The sequence below is a fragment of the Clavispora lusitaniae genome (assembly GCF_014636115.1).
Source record: "Clavispora lusitaniae strain FDAARGOS_655 chromosome Unknown tig00000078_pilon, whole genome shotgun sequence".
In the NCBI taxonomy this organism is placed as follows: Eukaryota; Fungi; Ascomycota; class Pichiomycetes; order Serinales; family Metschnikowiaceae; genus Clavispora; species Clavispora lusitaniae.
The window spans coordinates 1,578,274-1,599,201 of record NW_027093977.1 but is presented as its reverse complement, the minus strand read 5'-3'; the positions used below and the strand labels follow the sequence as shown (position 1 = coordinate 1,599,201).

Sequence of the window (20,928 nt, the reverse complement as noted above, 5' to 3'; positions counted from 1 at the left end):
TGGTCGAGTTATAGATTTGGGTTGAATAATACACTATCGTTTTAAGGTATTTCTCTCGCCTTAGCGGAAAATGTCGTAGCAATCGCCGCGTGTCGCATTGATGCGCGACCAATTTCAAATTTCACTTGCAACATTAGACACCGCGACACTGCGAGCAACTCCGCGACAGCGACACTGAAACACGACACTAGCGACACGACGCCATACACCAAGACAACACAACAAAACGTGAAAAAATGAAAAACGTAAAAACAAAAAATACAACAAATTAGCCAAACAACCAATTTCCCCACCCAATCGCACGGCCTCTGCCCCCGCGTAGTCTGTCTCTGTCTTCGTTGCTCATGCATGTTTACAAAGTCTCCCAATCTGGTGTCGCGCACTAAGAACGCGCGATGCTTGTCCACGCTTTTTTTGTCCAGATCCACCCGCACCCTTAGTACTGTGAGACTTTTCTTCCCCACGTCCTTGTTCTTTCTCTTTTGTCTAGTGGACCGGTGTGTTTCTGCCTCTGTCCTACTTCTGTGCTTGTGTGCCTTTCAGCCTTTCCTTCAGGTCGTTTTTCTCCTGGCGTTTTTTGGCGGCTTTTTTGGCGCTCTTCCTCATTCTTCGCCTGCCAGTGTTCTGGCTGTCTCCTTTGTTAGATTGGTCAGGTCAATCGTGTATCGTGATCGTGTATCGTGATCGTGTCTTCAATCTGAATCGAATCCCACCGTGTCTCATTTGAATCGAACTCCCGTGTCATCTGAATCGTCCATCGTGTCATCTATCCCCATCCTTCATGTCCTCGCTCAATAACGAAAATGTGCACCGCATGTCCCGCTCGCGGGCGAAATCCGCCCAGCCGCCGGCCCCGGAGCCGCCACAGGCCGAAGACGTGCTTGTGCAATCCACAACGGCGCCAAAACCACAGCGCCGCCACCTAGGCGACGTTTCCCGCCAGTTTGGCATCGCCACAGACTCGCAGCATGCGCAGCGGCCCGCCGCCGTGCCGTCGTCTCGAAAACGGGCGCCCGAAACAGAAAAACCAGGCGAGACCGTCCCTCGGCCCCTTTCTCGAACAGACACGTTTGCCCGCCCGCAGGCGCCGTTGCTTGGCGACCCGCTTGGCGACTCGCTTGTGCGGTTGCCGCAGAAGCGCCAGGCCACAGAGTCCAGCACCAACTTGGTGGAAAAACTCCACGTCTCGGAAAATCACAAGAAATCTCGCCGCGAGGACTACCAGTGGCAGGACCTCGACGAAGAAGACGCAGATGATCCGCTTATGGTCAGCGAGTACGTGGGCGAGATTTTCCCTTACTTGCACGAGCTCGAGCGCAAAACTTTGCCCGACGCCAACTACTTGTACAAGCAGACGCAGTTGAAGCCACGCATGCGGTCGATCTTGGTGGACTGGCTTGTGGAGATGCACCAGCGGTTCCGTCTCTTGCCCGAAACGTTGTTTTTGGCCATCAACACCATGGACCGGTTCATGTCTGTCGAGGTTGTGCAGATCGACAAGTTGCAGCTTTTGGCCACGGGGTCGCTTTTCATCGCCGCCAAGTACGAGGAGGTGTTTTCGCCGCTGGTGAAAAACTACGCCTACTACACCGACGGCTCCTACACCGAGGACGAGATTCTCCAGGCGGAAAAGTACATCTTGACCATCTTGGACTTTGACCTCAACTACCCGAACCCAATGAACTTCTTGCGCCGCATCTCCAAGGCCGACGACTACGACGTGCAGCTGCGTACCTTGGGCAAGTTTCTCTTGGAAATCACCGTGGTGGACTATCGTTTCATCGGCATGCTCCCGTCGCTTTGTTCTGCCGCCGCCATGTACATTGCCCGTCTAGCGTTGGGCAAAGATCCCGTGTGGAACGGCAACCTAATCCACTACTCGGGCGGCTACCGTGTGGAAGACATGAAGGAGTGCATCGAGCTCATAGTCCAGTACCTCGTGTCGCCGGTGGAACACGACGAGTTTTTCAAAAAATACGCCACGCGCAAGTTCATGAAGGCCAGCATCTTCTGCCGCAGCTGGGCCAAGAAGTTTGTTGCCGAGAAGAAGGACTTGTTTGACGAGCTGCTATTAACCGAGAACGCCTCCAAGTGACGCCCTTGCATCTGCCGTTGTGGGCCTGCCATAACTTTCGTCCCTGCATTTTCATTTCTTAGATTGCCATGGCACTAATGCCTGCTATTTTCTTCACCTATTCCCTATGCATAGCAGCCTGTGTGGCTCTTTTGGCTAGAACACGCATAATGATACATTTCATAGTCATCGCCGTAGTCAATGCAAGCTAAAATTAATCAGAGAACTGGAATGGTGCGAAAGCACCTAGACAGAAATACCACGTTACTTCACCTATTTAAAGGTCGACAAGGAAGCAAACGGTTCCAAAGCCAGGAGCTTGAACAATCTTATTTTGAGTGCTATGGCAAGATTGTGGAGTAAACAATTTATCTATATTTTCTTAATATCTTATCGTATCATTACCTGTTCAGCGAAAGAAGTTATTCTTGTAATGAATTTCCGTCTGTTTGTATAATGACAATCCTTCCTGAAGAAGCCAAACTGCTAGAACGGAGACAGTCGACATACATTTCGTACCAAAGTACTTCAGCAAAAGTTTCAATTCGACAATTGGTGGCTATAGGTTGCAGCATACTAATGATAACGAAACTTAGACAATAGATGCTGATTTAGATTATTCAAACAGCATAAACCAGCCACACACCTTCATCACTTGAACAGATCTTCGAGCTCAACAAGTGACCGGCATTTTCATTGGCCAAATTGCCTGTCTCCTCGTTGAAAACCACATTTCCAAAAATACCCAATTCCACATAGATGTACCGCAGATCACAGTTCACAATCAGGTCGTCGGCAAAAGTCTGGTTGCCAAAGTTGAATTGGTACTCAATCAACTGAAACGATTTCTCCAATCGGCACGGCATTGAGGTTTAACCGAACCAGAAAGAAGATCCTGGTTCGCTTGTAGATATGGAATTGACGGCAGAGGATCGATTTACCTCCGATCTTCATAGGTGGAAGCTGCGAGTAATCCCTTCCATCAAATGGAAGTTTAACTTTGGAGCCTCCTAATGTACATACCTGTCGTACAAAATAGGCTGGCCAATCCATTTTGGTAGACCATTTCTTAATTGATTGGCCAAGCCTGTTATGCTCATTTGCCGGAGGATATGTTAACTGCGAGCTGTGAGAAATTACTTAACGAGATTTTGTCAATAGTTGCCCCATGGCTCTGCAGTCTATTCTTTGTCGTCTCTTATGCCTTAATTATCTTCATCTTCCTTTCGTAGGTTCTTTTCTTATCGCCTCTCATCTTTCCCTGCAATAACTCTTAGATGGACCACTTTTCAAAGTTCAATTTGCACACATTCTTTCGAACAAAACAAGTCAATTCATTCAGTATCATTTCAAAGTACCTTCCAGGTGTTATAATTGAGGTTGATGCTTGGTTGCAAAAATGTCGCTTGCAATGGGTGTCAGTGTCGTGGATGTCGCGGCCCGTTGGTGCTTGTCGCGTCGCGTTGTTTGTTCATGTCGCGCCCGCATCACCAAATGTCGCCAACCACCATGAACCTTTTCCAGGGCACACGGTTTCTTCTCTTGCAGGAAGCCGAAACCGCCGAATCTGATCTTGCAGAATGGCGCCGGCTCGTGGCGTCTCAGGGCGGCTCTTCCCACCTCGCTGCGGCCTCGGACGCCCGAGCTATCGCGCAAAACGACATTGACCATATCATCTCCCAGCACAGCAACTTTGCCGCCGCCGGAGAAGCGGCCGACCGCATGATTCCCGTCACGACGGCCCAGTGGCTTGTGGACTCGGCGGACGCGGGCCAAAAAAGAAACTACCGGCTCTATTCTCCAAGCCCGCTCCCATTCATGGATAAAGTGGTGATTTGCGTGGCAGACAACATTGCCGAGGCGGACCGCGAGGCCATATACACGTGTGTGCGGGCGTTTGGCGGCCAGTACTTGGACGCCTTGTCCCGGTATACGACGCATCTAGTGGCGACGGATCTTTCGAACGGCAAAAGTCTTGTGGCGGCCAGTGTTCGGCGCGAGGAGCATGATATCCAGATTGTGCTTCCTCAATGGGTGTACGATTGTATGAGAGAGCAGCGGCGGTTGCCGGAGGCGCCGTATTTGGTGGCGCAGATGCTTGAGAGGGGAGAGAGGAAGAAGGAAGAGAGGAAGGAAACGGAAACTGACGAATCAAACGAACCTAAAAAATCTGAGAACGAACCAAACGAACCTGAAAAGTCTGAGAACGAACCTCAAAAATCTGGAAAGTCTGAAAACGAAACAGAGAAGACACAACGGAACGAAAGTGGCCAGGCATTGGCCTTGCGCGGAAAAACCTTCGGTGTGGGCGAGAACTGGCTCAGCCCGCCCCTCCAGGCGGCCGTCGAGGCGCTCATTGTGCGATGCGGCGGCGCGCTCGCCCCGCCAGACCAGGCGGACATTGTGCTTTCGCGCCACCGGTCGACGCGCGCGGCGCCCCGCGCCCAACCCGCCTCGCTCTTGTGGCTCTTTGACGTGGCGCGCCGCCGCAAATACTGCGCGCCCAAAAATCTTCTCCATGTGCCTGCGCCGGCGCAAAAAATCCCCGAGTTTGCCAGGCTCCGCATCAGCGTCACGGGCTACAGCGGCGACGCGCGGCACTACTTGGCCCAGCTCCTCAGTGGCATGGGCGCCGAGTTCACCAAAACTTTAGACAGCCGCAACGATTTTTTGGTGTGTGCGCGGGCGGCGGGCGCCAAGTTCCATGCGGCGCAGAATCGGTGGAAGGTGCGCGTGGTGAACCATTTGTGGGTCGAGGAGTGCTATGCGGCGTGGCGGTATTTGGAGCCGGCGCGCGCGCGGTACACAAAAATCGGGGCGGGCGTCTTGGGGCGGGGCGGGCGCGAAAACGTGGAGGAGAACGAAGAGGAAAAAGAGGAGGAAAAAGAGGAGGAAAAAGAGGAGGAAAAAGAGGAGGAAAAAGAAGAGGAAAAAGAGGAGGAGGAAGAACAAAGCGAAAAAGCAACAGAGAAGGAAGAGAATGGGCTGGCCAGTCTGGTCGTTGCAGTGGAGGCGAACACGGCAGGCGACGAAATGCAAATAAACACGGCCAAATCAGACACGCCCGTTGTATCAGAAAAAGCGGAATCAGACAAGGAATCGGAGGAACCAATAGCCATTTCGGGCCATCCAGATGTGTCGGACCATGCAGACAAGTCGGACCAGTTAGACCATGCAGACGAGTCGGACCAGTTAGACCATGCAGACAAGTCGGACCATTCAGCCACGCAGGACCTTTCGGTGTCCCAGGCGTCCATCTCGCCCGCCCAGAGAATCATCGACGTGCCGTCCCAGCTGTCGCCGGTCCGGGCCAGCCGCTCCGCCAAACAAAAGGCCTCCGCCAAACTCCACACAGACATGGAGGACTTGAACCAGTACACGTCCATGGCCAAGTCCGTCCGCAAGATGAGAACGTACATGGAGGAGCTCGAGCAGTCGGCAAAGCGGCGCACGGCGTCGCCCGAGCCGCCGCTGAAGAAGGCCAAGACAGAAAAACCCAAAGCACCCAAAGCAGAAGCAAAAACCAAAGCAGAAGCAAAAACCAAAGACGCCAAAAAAACACTGGATGTCCATGTGGTGGCCGTCATGACCGGCTGCGAGCAGGACTTGCTGTTGGCCCGGGCAGACATTGTGCGTCTTGCCCACGCCGGCATCAGCATCGTCAACGACTACAGCCCGAAAAAGCACATCGACACCATCATTGCGCCGCGTGTTCTCCGCACAGAAAAGTTCTTGAAGAGCTTGAGCAAAGCCCGCCGCATTGTGCATCCGCTGTATGTGGCCGATGTTCTAAAACGGCTTTCGGCCGTGGAGCTTTCGTGGCAAGACCTCAGCAAGGAGTTCAATATCGACGACTATGCTTTGGATAAGGTGGTGTCGGTGAAAAAGATCAACATCGAGCTAGGGTTCGTGGGCAAGGAAAATGCGTTGCAGCGTCTTCTCCGCCACGAAAACGGGTTGGTTTTCGCCGGCGTCAGCTTGAACTTGTCGGTGAACTTGAACGGCGGGCCGGACTTGATTGCCAGCATTTTGAAGGAGCATGGTTTGGTGGACTTTCGGGCGGTCAAGCTCAATTCGCCGCAGAAGAACTGGGTGCAAAATGCCGACGGCGCCACCATCGTCGTGGCCCATAAGACCAAGGACAAGAAGTTTCTCTCTCGCATAGACAACGTGACGGTGGTGGATTGGGACTGGTGTGTCCAGAGCATATTCCATGGCCACATGGAGGATTTGAAGGCCTTTGCGTTGAAGTGAAGGCATTTTGATGAAGTGAAGGCATTTTGAATGAAGTGAAGGGCATTTTGATGAAGTGAAGGCATTTTGATTGAGGTGAAGTGCATTTTGAATGAAGTGAAGGCATTTTGATTGAGGTGAAGTGCATTTTGAATGAAGTGAAGGGCATTTGGAATGAAGTGAAGGGCATTTTGAATGCAGTGTTCAAGCAGGCTTTAACTAATATACATACATCACCAGAGTGTATTGGCTGGATTGTAGCTGAGGACGAATGTTCGGCCCGCTTCATATAGAACGGTAGTCATGGAGGTTGGCCCAGCTGGAATTATTACAAGCCAAGAAAGCAGGCAAGGCCGTTTGTCGGAGTAAATACACGCAATTATGGAACATTAAACCCCAATTAATGACAAACAGACCAGTATATAACTAGTTTTGAAACTAAGTACATCTTCACAGTCAAGAGCTAGGACAAGCGAATAGGAATATCACAGCTATAGCATGTCCTGTTGCTAATACATAAATACTTGGTTATTACCATGTAAATTGAGCATCAGGTCCTGATAACTCTAAGCGTATTATTACTGACATAGCAGTGGCCACCATTGATAATAAACCATAACCTATATATTCTGTTTTAATTGAATATAATAAAAAGTTTTGGTTATCTGAGAAATCCACACCACTACCTAAAATGCCTAGTCTATATCATTCTTTGAATGTCAATGTGCCCAACCTATTCTATTTGCTTCTTTTCAGCGAATCAGTGCTACATCCAGTTACATCGGTTCGTGTATTCTACCTTGTCCTTTTTTCGTATTACAAGCAATGCCAGACACGGCCAGATTATCGAACATAACGGCACATTGGCAATTCACAATAAAATCCAATCGGGAATTTAGATGGCACGATACATCAGAATCTGGACCATTACACATCTATTTTGGAAGCTACAGCTCGGGCGACGGTTCGGTAGGCGGTGAGTTTTATATGATTTCTCCTGTCGGCACCAGCTTCTATCAGGTCCGTATGTAGCCTCGGTCTCACGCTCAGCGTCAGATATCGATCAAGCTCGGCTCGTCCTTGCTGTTGCCAAAGCCGTAGCCTGTGGCAGCGGGCTCAATGCGCTGCGGCGCAGAGGTGCCGATTCCCGTGTTCAAAAACGGATTTCCCGTGGCGTTCGAGCTCATGCGCACGTCTCCCGTCTGCGGCCGCATGCCTGTGCCCATGGAGTTGATGAAGGTGCCTGTTTTTGTGTGCTGGTGCGGGATACGCGTGGCGCCGGTGTTTCCAAAGGTGTCGACGCCCGTGCCGGTGGCCAAGAGAGTGTTGAGCTCGTGCGAGTCGTTGTACTTGCGGCCGGGCTGCTGGGGCTGTGTGTAGAAGGCGGGCTGCAGCTTCTGCTCGGAGGCCAACTCGGCCAACGAGGGCTGTTGCAGCTGTTGCAGCTGCTGCAGCTGCGGCTGGGGCGTGTGGTCCAAGGCGAACGGGTTGTTGGAGCCTGTTTTGAGCGGGCGCAACTCCTCGCCGGCAAAGCCCGTGAACTGCGGCGCCTGGTCGGGGAAGCCGTTCTGCCCGGCAAACTGTCCGGTCTGGTACTGCGGGAACTGGCTCTGGAACTGACCCGTCTGGAACTGGCCTGTCTGGAATTGGCCCGTCTGGTACTGCGGGAACTGGCCCGTCTGGTACTGTGGGAACTGGCCCGTCTGGAACTGGCCCGTCTGGTACTGGTTGGGGAAGTACTGCGGCTGCGCATACTGCTGGAACGGGTCCTGGGTCTGGCCCGTCTGGAAGTAGAGCGCATACTGCTGGGTCTGGCCCTGCGCGGGCTCGCTCAAGTCCAAGAGGTTTTCGTTCTCGGCCTGCTTGCGGCGGCGCATCTCCTCCTCCTCGAGCGAAAGCTTGAGCGCAGCCTGGAGCTCGGCGTCGTCGTCGGAGCGCTCGCGCTCGTTCTCGCGCTCGGCGGTCTCGCGCGACATCTCGAGCGCCCGCTGCAAGTCGGCGTCGTAAGGGTCGGACGCCGCCGCCCGCAGCCGCTGGCGCCGCGCCGGCTCGCGCCGGGCATTTTTGCGCTCCGCCGCAAGCCGCTCGTCGTTCTGCAAAAGCGCAACCAATTCCTTCGCCTTGACGCGGATAAGCGCCCCCTGGTCGCTGTTGGCGTCGTCTAAGTGCACAAACTCGCGCAACGTCTTGATGATGTACAAGTTGTCCTTGGCCCACAAGACGCACTTGTCCAGGCCAAACCGCACAAGGTAGTCGAGCACCGTCAACGACTTGGCCACGTGGCGCCAGTTCTTGCCCTTGTCGTTGAGCCGGCGGTCGAGCATGTCCATGATCTCCAAAAACTCCGTTTGGGTGTTGTAGGTGGCCGCGGCGATTTCCTCCATGTCGTAGGTGGAGGGGCCCAGCGGGTCGTTGGACGTGGCCTTGCGCACGAGAATCTGCGTCGCCGAGTAGCCATTGGCGACGTTTTTGATCAGGCGGACGATTTTCGACATGGTGGGGCACAAGTTGTGTGAGCAAGATTGGTGATAGGGGCGGAGGCGGCGCACCCGTGCCTCCCGCGCTGACAGTCTTCAAACCTAACGATCAATTAATTAACCAAAACTAATTGAACCAAAACTAATTAAACCAAAACTAATTAACCAAAACTAATTAACCAAAACTAATTAACCAAAAACTGAACCAAATCGAACAATCATCAAACCAAAATTAGTCATTCAACACGAAAACTAAATACAGAAATGTCAGGCACTTTCGATTAAGCATGCTTGCCTCTTTAGCTAGCTTAATCGTTTACTGTAGATTATTTCTGTATTTCCAGATGGCTAGTCTTTCAGCAGTTTAACCATCTTCAAGTTCCATACTATTTACTTGATTTTGTTTGGTCTGAACAGTTTTTCGTTTAATTTAAACAGTTCGTATGGTTGAAATGATTAATTTTGGTTCAATTAATTTGACTGTAGTGACTGTAGACTGTTCAAGATTTATGAGAACGATTAATGTCTTTTCATGCTGGTTTGTTCACATTTTCCTGTTGGCTTTTCTCTTGCTTCATTGATTTCCTTGTATGAATAGATTATGAGACTGTGACTACGCCTTCTGGCGGCCAGAATTTGTATTTTGCCAGGATTTTCTGGATATCCAAATAAAGCCGAATCACAAAGAACACTTCCATAATTGTATCCTCTTGTACAGAAACGAGATGTGAAAGGCAACTTTAAGTTGGCACCCTTTTCTCTTAATGTTTTTGACTATTTACTTCATTGTTTTGTCTTGATCTGAATCTTTCAGGACCAGTAAACGTCTTGGCTTGAAGCAAAATGTCCCTTGTCTGCGGACAAGCAAAGTAGAGATTAAACCAAAACAACAATCAGTCCAATGAGCCCTTTTGGGCTATAACGAAAGCAACAAAAGTACGGTACCATCATTTGTGTTGGCTTTTGAATTGATCAACCTTTGCGTTCGTTGATTTCCAGAGCATAATTCACAATCACTTCGATATTCTAGATGCAAACAGAGCGGTTAAATCCTTTACTTGCTTACGTTCGCTGCATTTGACAGTTTCAATCTTTACATTTCTCGATTATTTTCTAGTTCGATAAGCGTTAAATAATCAAGTCTTGCCGTTTAGTCCAAATAATCTTATTTAATTATTAGGCGAAGCACTCTACATTGTTCATTTTTTGACACTTCTTCTCCAATCACAAAGCTTACGATAATGAGTTCGGGTAAAATACAGAAATGTGGACATTCAAGTCTTACCTCCAACTGATCGTAAAAACAATTCTAACTAGATTCTAAGATGATATGCTTTTCTTGCAGAGTACAGCTTTATGACGATTATAGCTGATTGACACATCTAGCTCCAAGTGTCGATGGAATACAATTTTTTACATTAATTTCTATCTGAAGTAACTTCATTCAACCCAGTTTTGGCCCAAGAGCACATTGTTAATTCTGATTCATAAGCCCAGATGATGCAATTTTGAGCTGATGAAATTAAGTGCACATGCATAACTGTAAATTTGACGTAACTGCGGTTTGAATAAACGTTTTTATTTCCGGAGCCTACCCCTTAATTCCGAATAGATAAGCATCGGATTTTCATCGTACGAGATAGTGTCTTTATCGTCTAATTAAATCCGGACTGGCGTACGTCTGGGAGGGGAAGCATTCACGTGACATTTGGCACGTGAATTCAAAGATGTCTGGGTGTAAAAAGTGCCGGTGTAAGGGTTTTTGTGTGTTTGGTGTATGGATGTTTAAGGATGTAAGGATTTTTATACTTTTGGTGTACGGATGTTTGTCTTTCATGGTGTACGGGTGTGTATTTTCTTCATTACGTGTTTGTGGATTTCGTTCCCAAGACGTGTTTGTGAAAGTGAATCTTGCATGATGCAATGTATGTTCATCCCCTCTTGCATTTTCTGCGTCTTCGTTGCATTCTGTTGAGTCAAAGCACTTTTCTCGCGTCGAAACCATACATGACCAAAAACGTGAAAGGACCAAAAGAAAGTAAAAAAAAGAAAATTGTTTCGGCTTACAGCTTATCACAAAATGTATCTACTCTATCTTTCTCCTTCTTGATTGCCCTTTTCGTCGTGAAAGTATTTCCTCAAGTAGCCTTTTTGCATTCTCATCGCTCCACGTGACCTCATTCTTTACTTCTAAGGTTTGTAACATGGACAAAAACCAAATCCCACAAATTCTCGGCCAATGCCAGCGTCTTCTAGAAAATGGCGGATCGGAAGATGAATATTCCAAAGCTTTGAGTCTGCTTGGCTCAATAGTCCAGGCGACAGGTCTGGATATGGCATTTCGTCAACAAATCGCCCAAGAAGCAGGAATCTTGGACCAATGCATTGATATCATCTCCAACTCGCTTCTGGTTGATTTTTCCTCTTCGCGTGAAGAAGAGCTATACGTTCGGCTTTTGCGAGGGCTCAATCTCTTCACAAGGAACATTGTGGCGTCTTCTCCGACAGTGGTGGATTTGCCGCTTCTTTTGCTCAACATCCAGCATTTTCTTTCCAAAGTGGACCAGACAAACCCGTTCTTTTTGCGCTGTTTTGTGTCGTACCTAGAGATTTTGGCGAATTTGGTGCTTCAGCACGGCGCAGACTTCAAGTGTAATCTCGCTTTGGTTTCCGACACTTTCAAGCCCGCAGTTTTGGACATCATCTCTTGTAATGACTCGTGTATGGTCCCGTTTCTTATATCTTGCAAGGGGTTCGTGCAGAAGGAAAACGTTGCAGCGCTTTTGAAAGAAGAATTGCACCAGCCTTTGCTCTCCTTTTTGCTCCAGCGAGCTTTTACGTTCTTAAATGTGGAAGAAGTTGATCTCTCAGCAGACGCAGTTTTGGGTATTTTCGAGAATATCTTCTCGAACGAGAGCTGTGAAAAGTGGCTTCTATCAATGCAAGAACACGAAGATTTTGGCAGAATCCTCAAACTTTCTCAACTTGTCACCACGCATCGAGAAGATTGGGACAATTATCAATGTTTGGCTATCATGGGCTGGGCTTTTACATTTCTCAAGATATGGGCGGAGTCGGCAAGCGTTCTACTTCTGGCTTCGGAGTATGACAAAGATGCATTGTCAAATGTTCATTCTAAACTCGTGGTTGTTCTCGATATCATGGCGGATCTCGGCAAATTCCACTCGGCCAAACAGTTTTTGGAGCACTATAATGTCTTGGATACGCTTGTGCCTCTTCTCCGAGCCACACACGAAAACACAAAAGCAAGAACTATGAAAGACAAAGCGTCTCTGGATGGAAAGAAGTTTCCGATGGTAAAATCGCTCATCATTGAAATCATGGCGTTTGCGTGCCACAAGTCGTTCAAGTCACAAGAGAAAATCAGAGAATTACACGGCCTCGAGGTTGTGTTGTCGAGCTGTATCATTGACGAAGATAATCCATACATAAAAGAGCGTTCGATCTTGTGCTTGAAGTTTTTGTTGGAAAACAACAAGGCTAATCAGGACTTTGTGGCCCAGCTTGAGGCGAAAGAAGTTGTGGATGACACAGCGCTTCACCAGGCTGGATATGAAGTGGAAATGAGCGATGGAAAAGTCAAACTCAGAAAGCTGGCGGAAACTAATGAAAGTAACGGAGAGAAATGAAAACCACTAAATGCAAGACTCCTTTAGTTGAAAAGTAAACGATAGAGAGTATTTTTTAATCGTCTGTTGAACTGTTACTTGCGACTCTAAATCCATGGTCTGAGGAGAAAAACCTCGACTTCTAATGACGAACATCTACGAGAAACTCCAAATCTTTATTTCAAGCAAGACAAAAGAAAATCTAGAAACTTCTGTAGCATCGTTATTGTTATCGAAACGATTCCTGATTCTGGGATTCATTTCGTTGGATAATGTTCCTTACTTGAGTAATTTGGCACCTGTCTGAAAATGAAATCATTTCACGCTTCAGTGTTTACTAGGTTTCATTTTCATCAATTTCATTTTTCTATCGTAGTTTCAGAATTAAGAAGGTATAAGCAGTATACTTTGATGTTGAGTGCCACTTTGTCAAATTGATTGTGACAATACTGAAGCACAATGGAGATTCTAAAGCATGGCCATCGTCATTCACCTTGGTATTTTAAATATCTTGTAGTACTTTAAATATCGATTCAGTAACTTGACTCACATTTGTTGCGACTAAATGCTACATTTCAAAGATACTCGTGCCTAATGGTCTTGTTTTAAATAAACCCAGTTGAACTGCAAATTAACCACTTTAAACGGCCTCTGGTTCCTTCGCCAACTCAGCCTCAATAACGTTCTTGATCTTTTCCAAAGATGGCTCGTCCACCAACAACAATCTCTTTTCCTTGAGCGCCAACGCCTTCAACTCGTCCGGAAGAACGTCCTTTTCGAAAGAATAGCCGTCGATTTCCAGCAAGGACTTGTTCACCACTTCAGAGAACTTGGCAGGATGTGCGGTCGCCAATGAAATATACTGAACAGAAGCGTCGGACGAGTCTCTCTCGATGTTTCTCAAAGAGGCAGCAACGCCCACAGCAGAATGTGGGTCCAAAACGTATTTTTCTGGGTGTGCAGTGTAGATTTTGCGGATGGTGGCTGAAGTTTCTGCATCGTCAACTCTCTCGGAGTCAAAGTCCGCTCTAGCCGCTGCTGTGACGGCGTCAGGAGCAGATACAGAGCCGGTAGTTTTGAGCTGCTGCATCCACTCGTTCAAAATGTGGCCTGCTTTCGAGTCGTCGCCTCCGGCCATGTTGTCTCTGACCAAATACCACAACAAACGCTCAAAGTTGGACGAGATAAGGATGTCCATGGCGGGCGAGTAGGTGGCCTTGACCTCGCCGTCCTTCTCGTATCTGCCGGACTTCAAGAAACGGTCCAAAATGTCGTTTTCGTTCGTGGCGATAATCAAGCGGTCGGCAGGCAATCCCATCTTCTTGGCGTAGTAGCCGGCCAAAATGTCGCCAAAGTTGCCCGAGGGCACGACGAATCTGGGCTTGACCAGGTCGCCGCCCGCCTGCTCCACCTTTTTGAGCAACTGGAAGTACGAGTAGAAGTAGTAGGTCATCTGGGCCAAGATCCGCGCCCAGTTGATGGAGTTGACGGCGCCCACGTGGTGCTTCTCGTTGAAGTCCTTGTCGCCGAAAATCTGCTTGACAATGTCCTGGCAGTCGTCAAACGTGCCCTTGACAGACAATGTGTGCACATTGGCGTCTTCCACCGTGGTCATCTGCTCCTCCTGGATGGGCGAGATGCGCCCAGTCGGATACAAGATGAACACAGACACGTCTTTCTTGCCGCGCAAGCCGTAGATGGCCGCCGAGCCCGTGTCGCCCGAAGTGGCTCCCACAACGGTGATTTTCTTTCTTTGGGCGGGATCAGCGATCTTGGCGTTGCTCCGCACCAAAAAGTACTCGAACAAGTTGCCGACAAACTGCAACGCCACGTCTTTGAACGCGTACGTGGGCCCGTGGAACAACTCCAACAAGTACAAGTGCTTGGCCGCGTCCAACTCTTTGATTGGCGTGATTTCGCTGGCACGAAAAGTGGAGTACGATTTTTCCACCAAGGTGCGGAGATCGGCGTCGGGGATCTCGCTGCGGGCTATGTACTTGCGCATGATGTTGAAGGCAAGCTGCTCGAAGGTCAAGTTTTTCCACTGGCGGATAAAGTCAGGCTCCAACTTTGGAATGGCCGATGGCACGAAAAGACCGCCGTCTTTGGCCAAGCCGGTCATCACCGCGTCTTCAAAAGAGAGCGCCTGGTCGGATTCGCTTCGCGTGGATCTGTAAGTCTGAGACATGTTGGTGAAGAAAGAAGGCGGAAGTAGAGAGTAAAGTATGAATCATACTTGGCGTGGAGGCACGTGCAGGACAAAAGTACAGATAAGCAAGGAAAGTGAAGAAAGAGAAAGAGAGAGAGAGAGAGAGAGAGAGAGAAATAGAAAGAGACGAAAGAGAAGTAAGAGACGAAAGAGAGAAAGAGAAAGAGAAAGAGAATAGGAGGTCGAGAGCAAAACTGTCAAAAGATAGAAAGCTCTAAAAGTGCTTATATGCAATCAGCCATTGCATCTACCAAATAGCCGATACTAAAAAAGGAAAAGGCGATGCGTAAAAAAAGATTCAGGCAATTTTCGACTGTCTGTTCGATTTTTGACTTCGGCCTGGGTTAAGACTACGAACTGACCAAGGAAGTGTATGCAGGTATATACATTGGGTCTTTTACTGTCAATGTCAAGAGAGCCGCTTCGAGCTTAAGTATGCGGTGCACGGATGTTGGTTTCCTGGTGTCTGGGTTTTTTGCTATTGGATGTACGGATGTTGTGTGGTGCACGGGTGTTGTCTTGTCGGATGTACGGGTGTCGATTCCTTTTTGTGGCAGCCACCAACCCCCACATTGTGGGGTACAAAAAGAAATTACCCTTTGCTACTACTTTCTTTCTAGAAAACTTCATCTGCAACTTGAATTTGGTGGAGGAAGCGTAACAATTCTTACAACTCTCAACCAAAATATTGAGAGAACAGAAACAGGGAAAGTAATAAAAAGTCCTGCCACAAAAAATACTGCGAATAAGGCTAAGGTTTCCAACAAGGCTGGCGAAATACCCAATAATGCAATAGTATATCTAGCGATTAGGTTTTCTGACCTTTTAGATTCTTTCAATGTGAAGGCTCTGCATGATTGAAAGCTTCTAAACCTGAAAGTTCGGCAGCATATCACCAATACTTCAGTCTAGATTTGTGTCGGTAGGACAAGAAACAGCAACAATTATCCATTCCATCGCCTAAAATGCCCAAACAACGGAGAAATGTTTATAATAGGAACCAGCATGTCAGCAAACTAGGCAGTGCACTAAGAATTTTAGACCCATAGTCAATGTCTATAATCAAAATTCGCGCTCTTAGTGAATTAGCTGGATCCAAAAAAAGCTGAAGAGAAAAAGATGGCCTAGACTTTTCGTCATTTAATAATGCTCTTATTACAAATAAGTAAATGGCTGGAGGGAAGAAAGACCAAAAAAATGCGCAAGCCCGGAATCGAACCGGGGGCCCAACGATGGCAACGTTGGATTTTACCACTAAACCACTTGCGCTTCTATGAATGCTCCTGGCCCTTGAATATATAGGGACTGCCACTGAAGAAATATCTTAAAGTGTTACTTCACTTTCGGCATACTCTTGTCTAGTGACTGACAAAGAAGAGCAGAAATTCCCAGTACTGCTACAATGGTTGGATTGAGTTATCTCTAGAATCTCACGTGCATTTCCAGTCAAATTCCATAAGGATTGGTTCATTGTGACTGTACCAGACCCTTGAGCAAGAATCAAGGTTATCCTTCGTGTTGTTTCGTCTTTTGTTTATATTGTTAGTCAAATTACATATTAAGTCTCTACTTATATCTTTCAACAGCAGAAGACTGTGTCTAGTAAGCTCTTCTATTCGTATGTCCTCGAAAACCAATTCAACAGCATACAAGAGCTTACTTAAATGGTTTTCATAATTACAATGATCTGCCTTCCGACCATAAAAGAGTATTATGGGGGTACGTTAGAAAATACTGAAGTGGTGCTGGCCCTCAAACAGAAAAATATCAACTCCAAGTAAAATGCTGTTTGTCGCAGAATAACAGACGATGTTAATAAAACGGATCCTTTTCACCTAGACATAGGTAATGAATCAAGCCGGTGGTAGAATTGTGCACTAGCAATTCCTGTACCAGTTCATTCAACTTCATGATTCTGGGCAAGGTCAATAAATTATTTTTTTTTAGTTTTATCATTAAGAGGTGAAGCTGTGCTGTCTTATTTAGGTTTCCGGGGCTCTAAAGTTTCGCTGGTTTGCTTGGTCTAAAGAAAATACCTCGCTTCCCTTCAATTCTCTTCATTGGCTCAATAAGTTCCATGGCTTATTAATCTTCTTTCCTGAGGTGTATCGTTGCATTTTAATGTTTGCTTCATTAGTTTTGGCTTATTGATCTCTTTGATAAGTTATTGCTTAATATTTATGCTCAATTAGTTTCGTTGGCTTAATTAGTATTTTATGCTTAATTGGTATTTTATGCTTAATTAGTATCTTATTGCTTAATTAGTATCTTAATGCTTAATTAGTTTCGTTGGCTTAATTAGTTGGCTTAATTAGTATATTATGCTTAATTGGTTTCATTGGCTCGATTAACACTCTTCTGATAGATTACTTCGTCATCTTTTTGTTCATCACGATCTTTCTGTTCACTACCTCGTTGATCTTTTTGCTACTTTCCTCAATCTTTTTGTTACTTTGATTCTTTGTTCTTTCTTTATCCATCTTGCTTTTTCTAACACAGAACTTTCATTCATTTGTGGAAGCCCGCCTGTTTTCTCTGGTTCATTTCGCACCCAGTCTAGAATTGCGTAAGTGCGACGGCAACAAACCAGCTTTTAACATTTACATACTCCCTCTTCTTTCTAGTTGCGACTCCTCTTTTTCTTCTTTTCTTCCCTTCTTCTTCCTCCTCTTCTTCTTATCTTCTACTTCCTCCTCTTCTTCGTCTTCTTTCCTTCCTCCTCTTCTTCGTCTTCTTTCCTTCCTCCTCTCCCCTCCTTCGGAGGTACTGGTCAACTCTTACAAATCTCCAACACATCCGCCAACAAGCGGTTCTCCAATGTCCTTAGCCTTGCGGACATTGCTGCCAAAACACGCGGCGGCGCCTTTTTTGCAGCCAAAACATGCACCCGTGCTCTCGTTCCGCCGCCGGCGCTCGGGCCCGGGCCCCTACGCCAACCAGATCTTCCACACCGGCGCCGACGACAATCTCCGCCACTTGACGGCGCAGTTTGGCGCGGTCGCCCACACGTTTGGCTACGGCTCGGGCGTGTTCCCGCAGGCCGGCTACGGCGCTGCCGCCGTGCCAAAGCCCCAGATCGACATGGTGCACATCGTAGCGGATCCAGCAGCGTTCCACCGCGCCAACAGCGCCCGTTTCCCGGCCCACTACTCGGCGCTTCTTCTGTTGGGCGTGGGCGCGGTGGCGTGGGTGCAGCGGCTTGGCGCGGGCGTCTACTTCAACCCGTACGTGGCCATGGCCGGCCTCCTGGGCGAAAAGTCCATGGTCAAGTACGGCGTGGTGTCGCAGCAGACGGCGTTGGACGACATCACGCAGTGGACCACGATGTACGTGGCGGGCCGGCTCCACAAGCCGGTCAAGCACTTTGGCTGTTCGACAGATTTGACAGAGTCTGGGCCAGACTCGGCAAAATCGACTGGGTCAGACTTGGCAAAATTGACTGGGCCAGACTTGGCAAAATCGACTGGGCCAGACTCGGCACTGCCGGCGCTGTTTCTGGCCCGCCTCTTGCACGCCAACAACTACAACCTCGCCAGCGCCTTCAACCTCTCGCTCTTGCTTCTACCGCGCAAGAAGCGCCACACGGCGTTTGCCGAGGACGCTTTGTACGAGAAAATCGCCCTGTTGTCGTACATGGGCGACCCGCGCATGCTTGTGGGCGGCGAAAACCCAAACAAGGTCAAGAACATCGTCAGCAAGCAGGCGCTGCGCTTTGCGCTGCTCTACGAGCCGTACTTGGCGCAGGCCTTGCGCAACGGCCTTTTGCAAAGAGCCCCGGACGGCCTGCTTGAGAAAACCATGGACGTCGAGGCGGCCGCGGCCTTGATTGCAGACTTGCCCTTGTGTTTCCGCCGCCGCGTGCTTCTGTCGTACCGCAACAAGTTTGCCTCCACGCTCAAGGACGATCGGGCCGCAAGCGACTTTCTTGCGGGGCAGATCGACACGGTGCCTGTGGGGCCGTTTCTTTTGGCGGTGGCGGGAGATTCCTTTTTGCGGGCCACGTTGAAGGCGTCTGTGCTGGCCACCATAGCGTACCCGGCGCTCGTGCAGTCGGTCAAGGGCATCTTCACGGCGGGCATAGCCAAGTCGGCGAAGTATGCGTGGGAAAAGAAGATGAAGAGCCGACAGAGTAAGAAGTAAGAGACGATAGGGATAGAGAAGGTTACGGAAAAGAGCATAGATACGGAGATGTAGGAAGTAACAAGCTGGGAGAAAGGATATGAAGACGGTAGGTGAGGGCAAAGAAATGGCGAAGTGGCGAAGAAATAATTGAAGATGGATGAATTGACGAAGGAAGAAATGGTTGACGAAGGAAGAAATGGTTGACGAAGGAAGAAATGGTTGACGAAGGAAGAAAATATGACGAAGGAAGAAATGGTTGACGAAGGAAGAAATAATTGACGAAGGAAGTAATGATGGCAGAAGTGGATGTCTCAACACACGAACACGAAAGAAACGACAAAGAAACGACGAAGACACGACGAAGAAACGACGAAACAAAACATCAATGTACAGCGTTGACTTGTTTCGTCTCTCTCCACGGCATTAAAACTGCCTAGACATGACGACAAGAAAAAATCACAGGATCCCAGGAGAATAAAGATGAGTACAGGATTCGACAGACAGATGGACAGGCTTAGTTGGACAGGCTTACACGTTGGACATCGGACACATAGACACCGTGCTGAGTCTACTTGCGATCTTTGCTACATCTTCATAACCAATCCTACCTTTCCATACACAAATAAAGACATAACCAGTCATGTCAGCGATACTGGGGTTCTGGAACCGCGCGGGGAATGTTCTGTTGGGGACCAGCTGACCAACTGGGAAGAGGCATGTGATCTCCGTATGGCGACAGTGCCAGAGTCAAGCGAGGAATGTACACCGGGTGTTGCAGCTTGGCCTGCAGCAGGAGCGGCGGCAGTAGCAGCGGCTGCGGCACTTGCAGCATGGCCAGAAGCTGCGGCACTTGCAGCACCTGCTGCAGCTGTAGCTGGGGCATCTGGTGCGATTGTTGCATGGCCAACGGCGGCGCTTGCATGTACGGATATGGGAGCATCAGCGGCGGATAATAGTATGCGGGCTGCACCGACAGGTAGTACTGGAACTGCGGGTCGCCGTACGGAGGCGCATACAGCACCATCTTGCCCGGCGGGTACATCTGCATCGACGGAATGGCCTGGTGCGGATGGTTCAAGGGCGAGTCTGTGGGCTTGAATTGCAAAACCGAGCTCAGATAGACGTTGGGGTCGAATTGAAGATTGACCAAGAGCGGGTCCTCGGACGGGATTTTGCCCTGGATGATGCCGTCGGCGCGCTCCTTGGAGTTGTAGTAGCAAACCAAGTTGAGCTTTTCGTTCTGCTTTGTTGTGAGCGAAAACGTTTGCTTGACCAAGCCGTTGGGAAGCGGGTTTCTGTTTTCGTCTTGCTCGTGGTAAATGAGGAAAGGGCCCTTGATCTTGGATGCCAGCCAAGTTTTGCCGTCCGTCCAGCGTTTCATGCCGCCCTCTGTCTGGCTCCAGGCAAAGACAGACCCCAGCGTTATGTTTTTGCGCTCAATGTCATTGAGCCGTCTTCTGACTTTGTAGAGCAAGTTTTGGCGCGTGCCCTCTAGAACCAAAAGGGCATCTTGTAGTGTAAGAATCAGTCCGTGGTAGGTTTCATTGGCCGCTGACGAGGAGTACTCTGGGATGATGTACATAAACGGACAAGAGCGATGCGGTGGAGAAGTAGGAGGAGGAAGAACCGAGATAGAGGTGCCAAAACCAGTGAGGGAATTCGATGCAGGGACGAAGCTTTTTAGGGAAAGAAGGTAAGTTTATATAAGGCGCAGACGCTAGAGACAGCGGTGGGGGAGTGATTTAAAGTCTCAACTCAGAATTTAAATCTCGAATAGATCTAGGAATAGTACGCATTTAGTCCACTGCGCAGCGCCCAAACACGCAGCACATGACATTGCCGCGCAGCATGGTGCATAATGCGCATGCGAGAACACAAAAGGCAAAAAAGAGCTATAAAAAAAAAAATACTCCGTGCGGTGGAGCGCCAGAGCGGCATAACAGAGACGAATCCACCTCAGCCTGGGAAGCAAAGAGTGCATGCGCTCTTTTAGGCCGCATATGCATGCGCACAGCGATTCACATAAAAAGTCATGTCCCCGTTTCCGAATCGAGCTGCCGCCACCTGCATACGCATCTGTTGATCGCTTTGTTAATTTGCGTATATGCTGGAGGGGACATTTTTCCCTCCTTGCCATCATTGTTCCTCTCCACCGCTTGCGAGATTAAAACTTGCATTGTCTCG

The 20,928-nt window shown here is 48.7% G+C and overlaps 8 protein-coding genes and 1 non-coding gene across 9 annotated transcripts; 4 read left to right on the top strand and 5 right to left on the bottom strand. All coding sequences in view use genetic code 12, as the record gives it.

The window, feature by feature from the left end:
* Positions 1-781: 781 nt before the first annotated feature.
* CLB2 (B-type cyclin) lies at positions 782-2,095 on the top strand (the record flags this gene model as incomplete). The annotated part of the gene is made up of 1 exon (XM_002615999.2): positions 782-2,095. The coding sequence occupies one exon, from the start codon at positions 782-784 to the stop codon at positions 2,093-2,095; it is 1,314 nt and encodes a 437-aa protein (XP_002616045.2).
* Positions 2,096-2,694: 599 nt separating this feature from the next.
* FOB63_002923 (uncharacterized protein) lies at positions 2,695-2,940 on the bottom strand (the record flags this gene model as incomplete). The annotated part of the gene is made up of 1 exon (XM_066102283.1): positions 2,695-2,940. The coding sequence occupies one exon, from the start codon at positions 2,938-2,940 to the stop codon at positions 2,695-2,697; it is 246 nt and encodes an 81-aa protein (XP_065958426.1).
* A 517-nt stretch (positions 2,941-3,457) lies between these two features.
* On the top strand, positions 3,458-6,328 carry ESC4 (Esc4p; the record flags this gene model as incomplete). Its single annotated transcript, XM_002616002.2, has 1 exon — positions 3,458-6,328. One exon carries the CDS (start codon positions 3,458-3,460, stop codon positions 6,326-6,328), a length of 2,871 nt encoding a protein of 956 aa, XP_002616048.2.
* A 1,031-nt stretch (positions 6,329-7,359) lies between these two features.
* Positions 7,360-8,802, bottom strand: FOB63_002921 (epsin; the record flags this gene model as incomplete). Its single annotated transcript, XM_002616004.1, has 1 exon — positions 7,360-8,802. One exon carries the CDS (start codon positions 8,800-8,802, stop codon positions 7,360-7,362), a length of 1,443 nt encoding a protein of 480 aa, XP_002616050.1.
* Positions 8,803-10,988: 2,186 nt separating this feature from the next.
* Positions 10,989-12,434, top strand: FOB63_002920 (uncharacterized protein; the record flags this gene model as incomplete). The annotated part of the gene is made up of 1 exon (XM_002616005.1): positions 10,989-12,434. One exon carries the CDS (start codon positions 10,989-10,991, stop codon positions 12,432-12,434), a length of 1,446 nt encoding a protein of 481 aa, XP_002616051.1.
* A 619-nt stretch (positions 12,435-13,053) lies between these two features.
* On the bottom strand, positions 13,054-14,601 carry THR4 (threonine synthase; the record flags this gene model as incomplete). The annotated part of the gene is made up of 1 exon (XM_002616006.1): positions 13,054-14,601. The coding sequence occupies one exon, from the start codon at positions 14,599-14,601 to the stop codon at positions 13,054-13,056; it is 1,548 nt and encodes a 515-aa protein (XP_002616052.1).
* A 1,219-nt stretch (positions 14,602-15,820) lies between these two features.
* FOB63_005572 lies at positions 15,821-15,891 on the bottom strand. The gene has a single exon. It is a non-coding gene; the product is annotated as a tRNA-Gly (tRNA).
* A 1,548-nt stretch (positions 15,892-17,439) lies between these two features.
* On the top strand, positions 17,440-18,762 carry PTH1 (putative phosphatidate cytidylyltransferase; the record flags this gene model as incomplete). Its single annotated transcript, XM_066102282.1, has 2 exons — positions 17,440-17,992; positions 18,047-18,762. The coding sequence occupies 2 exons, from the start codon at positions 17,440-17,442 to the stop codon at positions 18,760-18,762; spliced, it is 1,269 nt and encodes a 422-aa protein (XP_065958425.1).
* Positions 18,763-19,387: 625 nt separating this feature from the next.
* On the bottom strand, positions 19,388-20,326 carry FOB63_002917 (Pth2p; the record flags this gene model as incomplete). The annotated part of the gene is made up of 1 exon (XM_002616008.2): positions 19,388-20,326. The coding sequence occupies one exon, from the start codon at positions 20,324-20,326 to the stop codon at positions 19,388-19,390; it is 939 nt and encodes a 312-aa protein (XP_002616054.1).
* Positions 20,327-20,928: the final 602 nt, after the last annotated feature.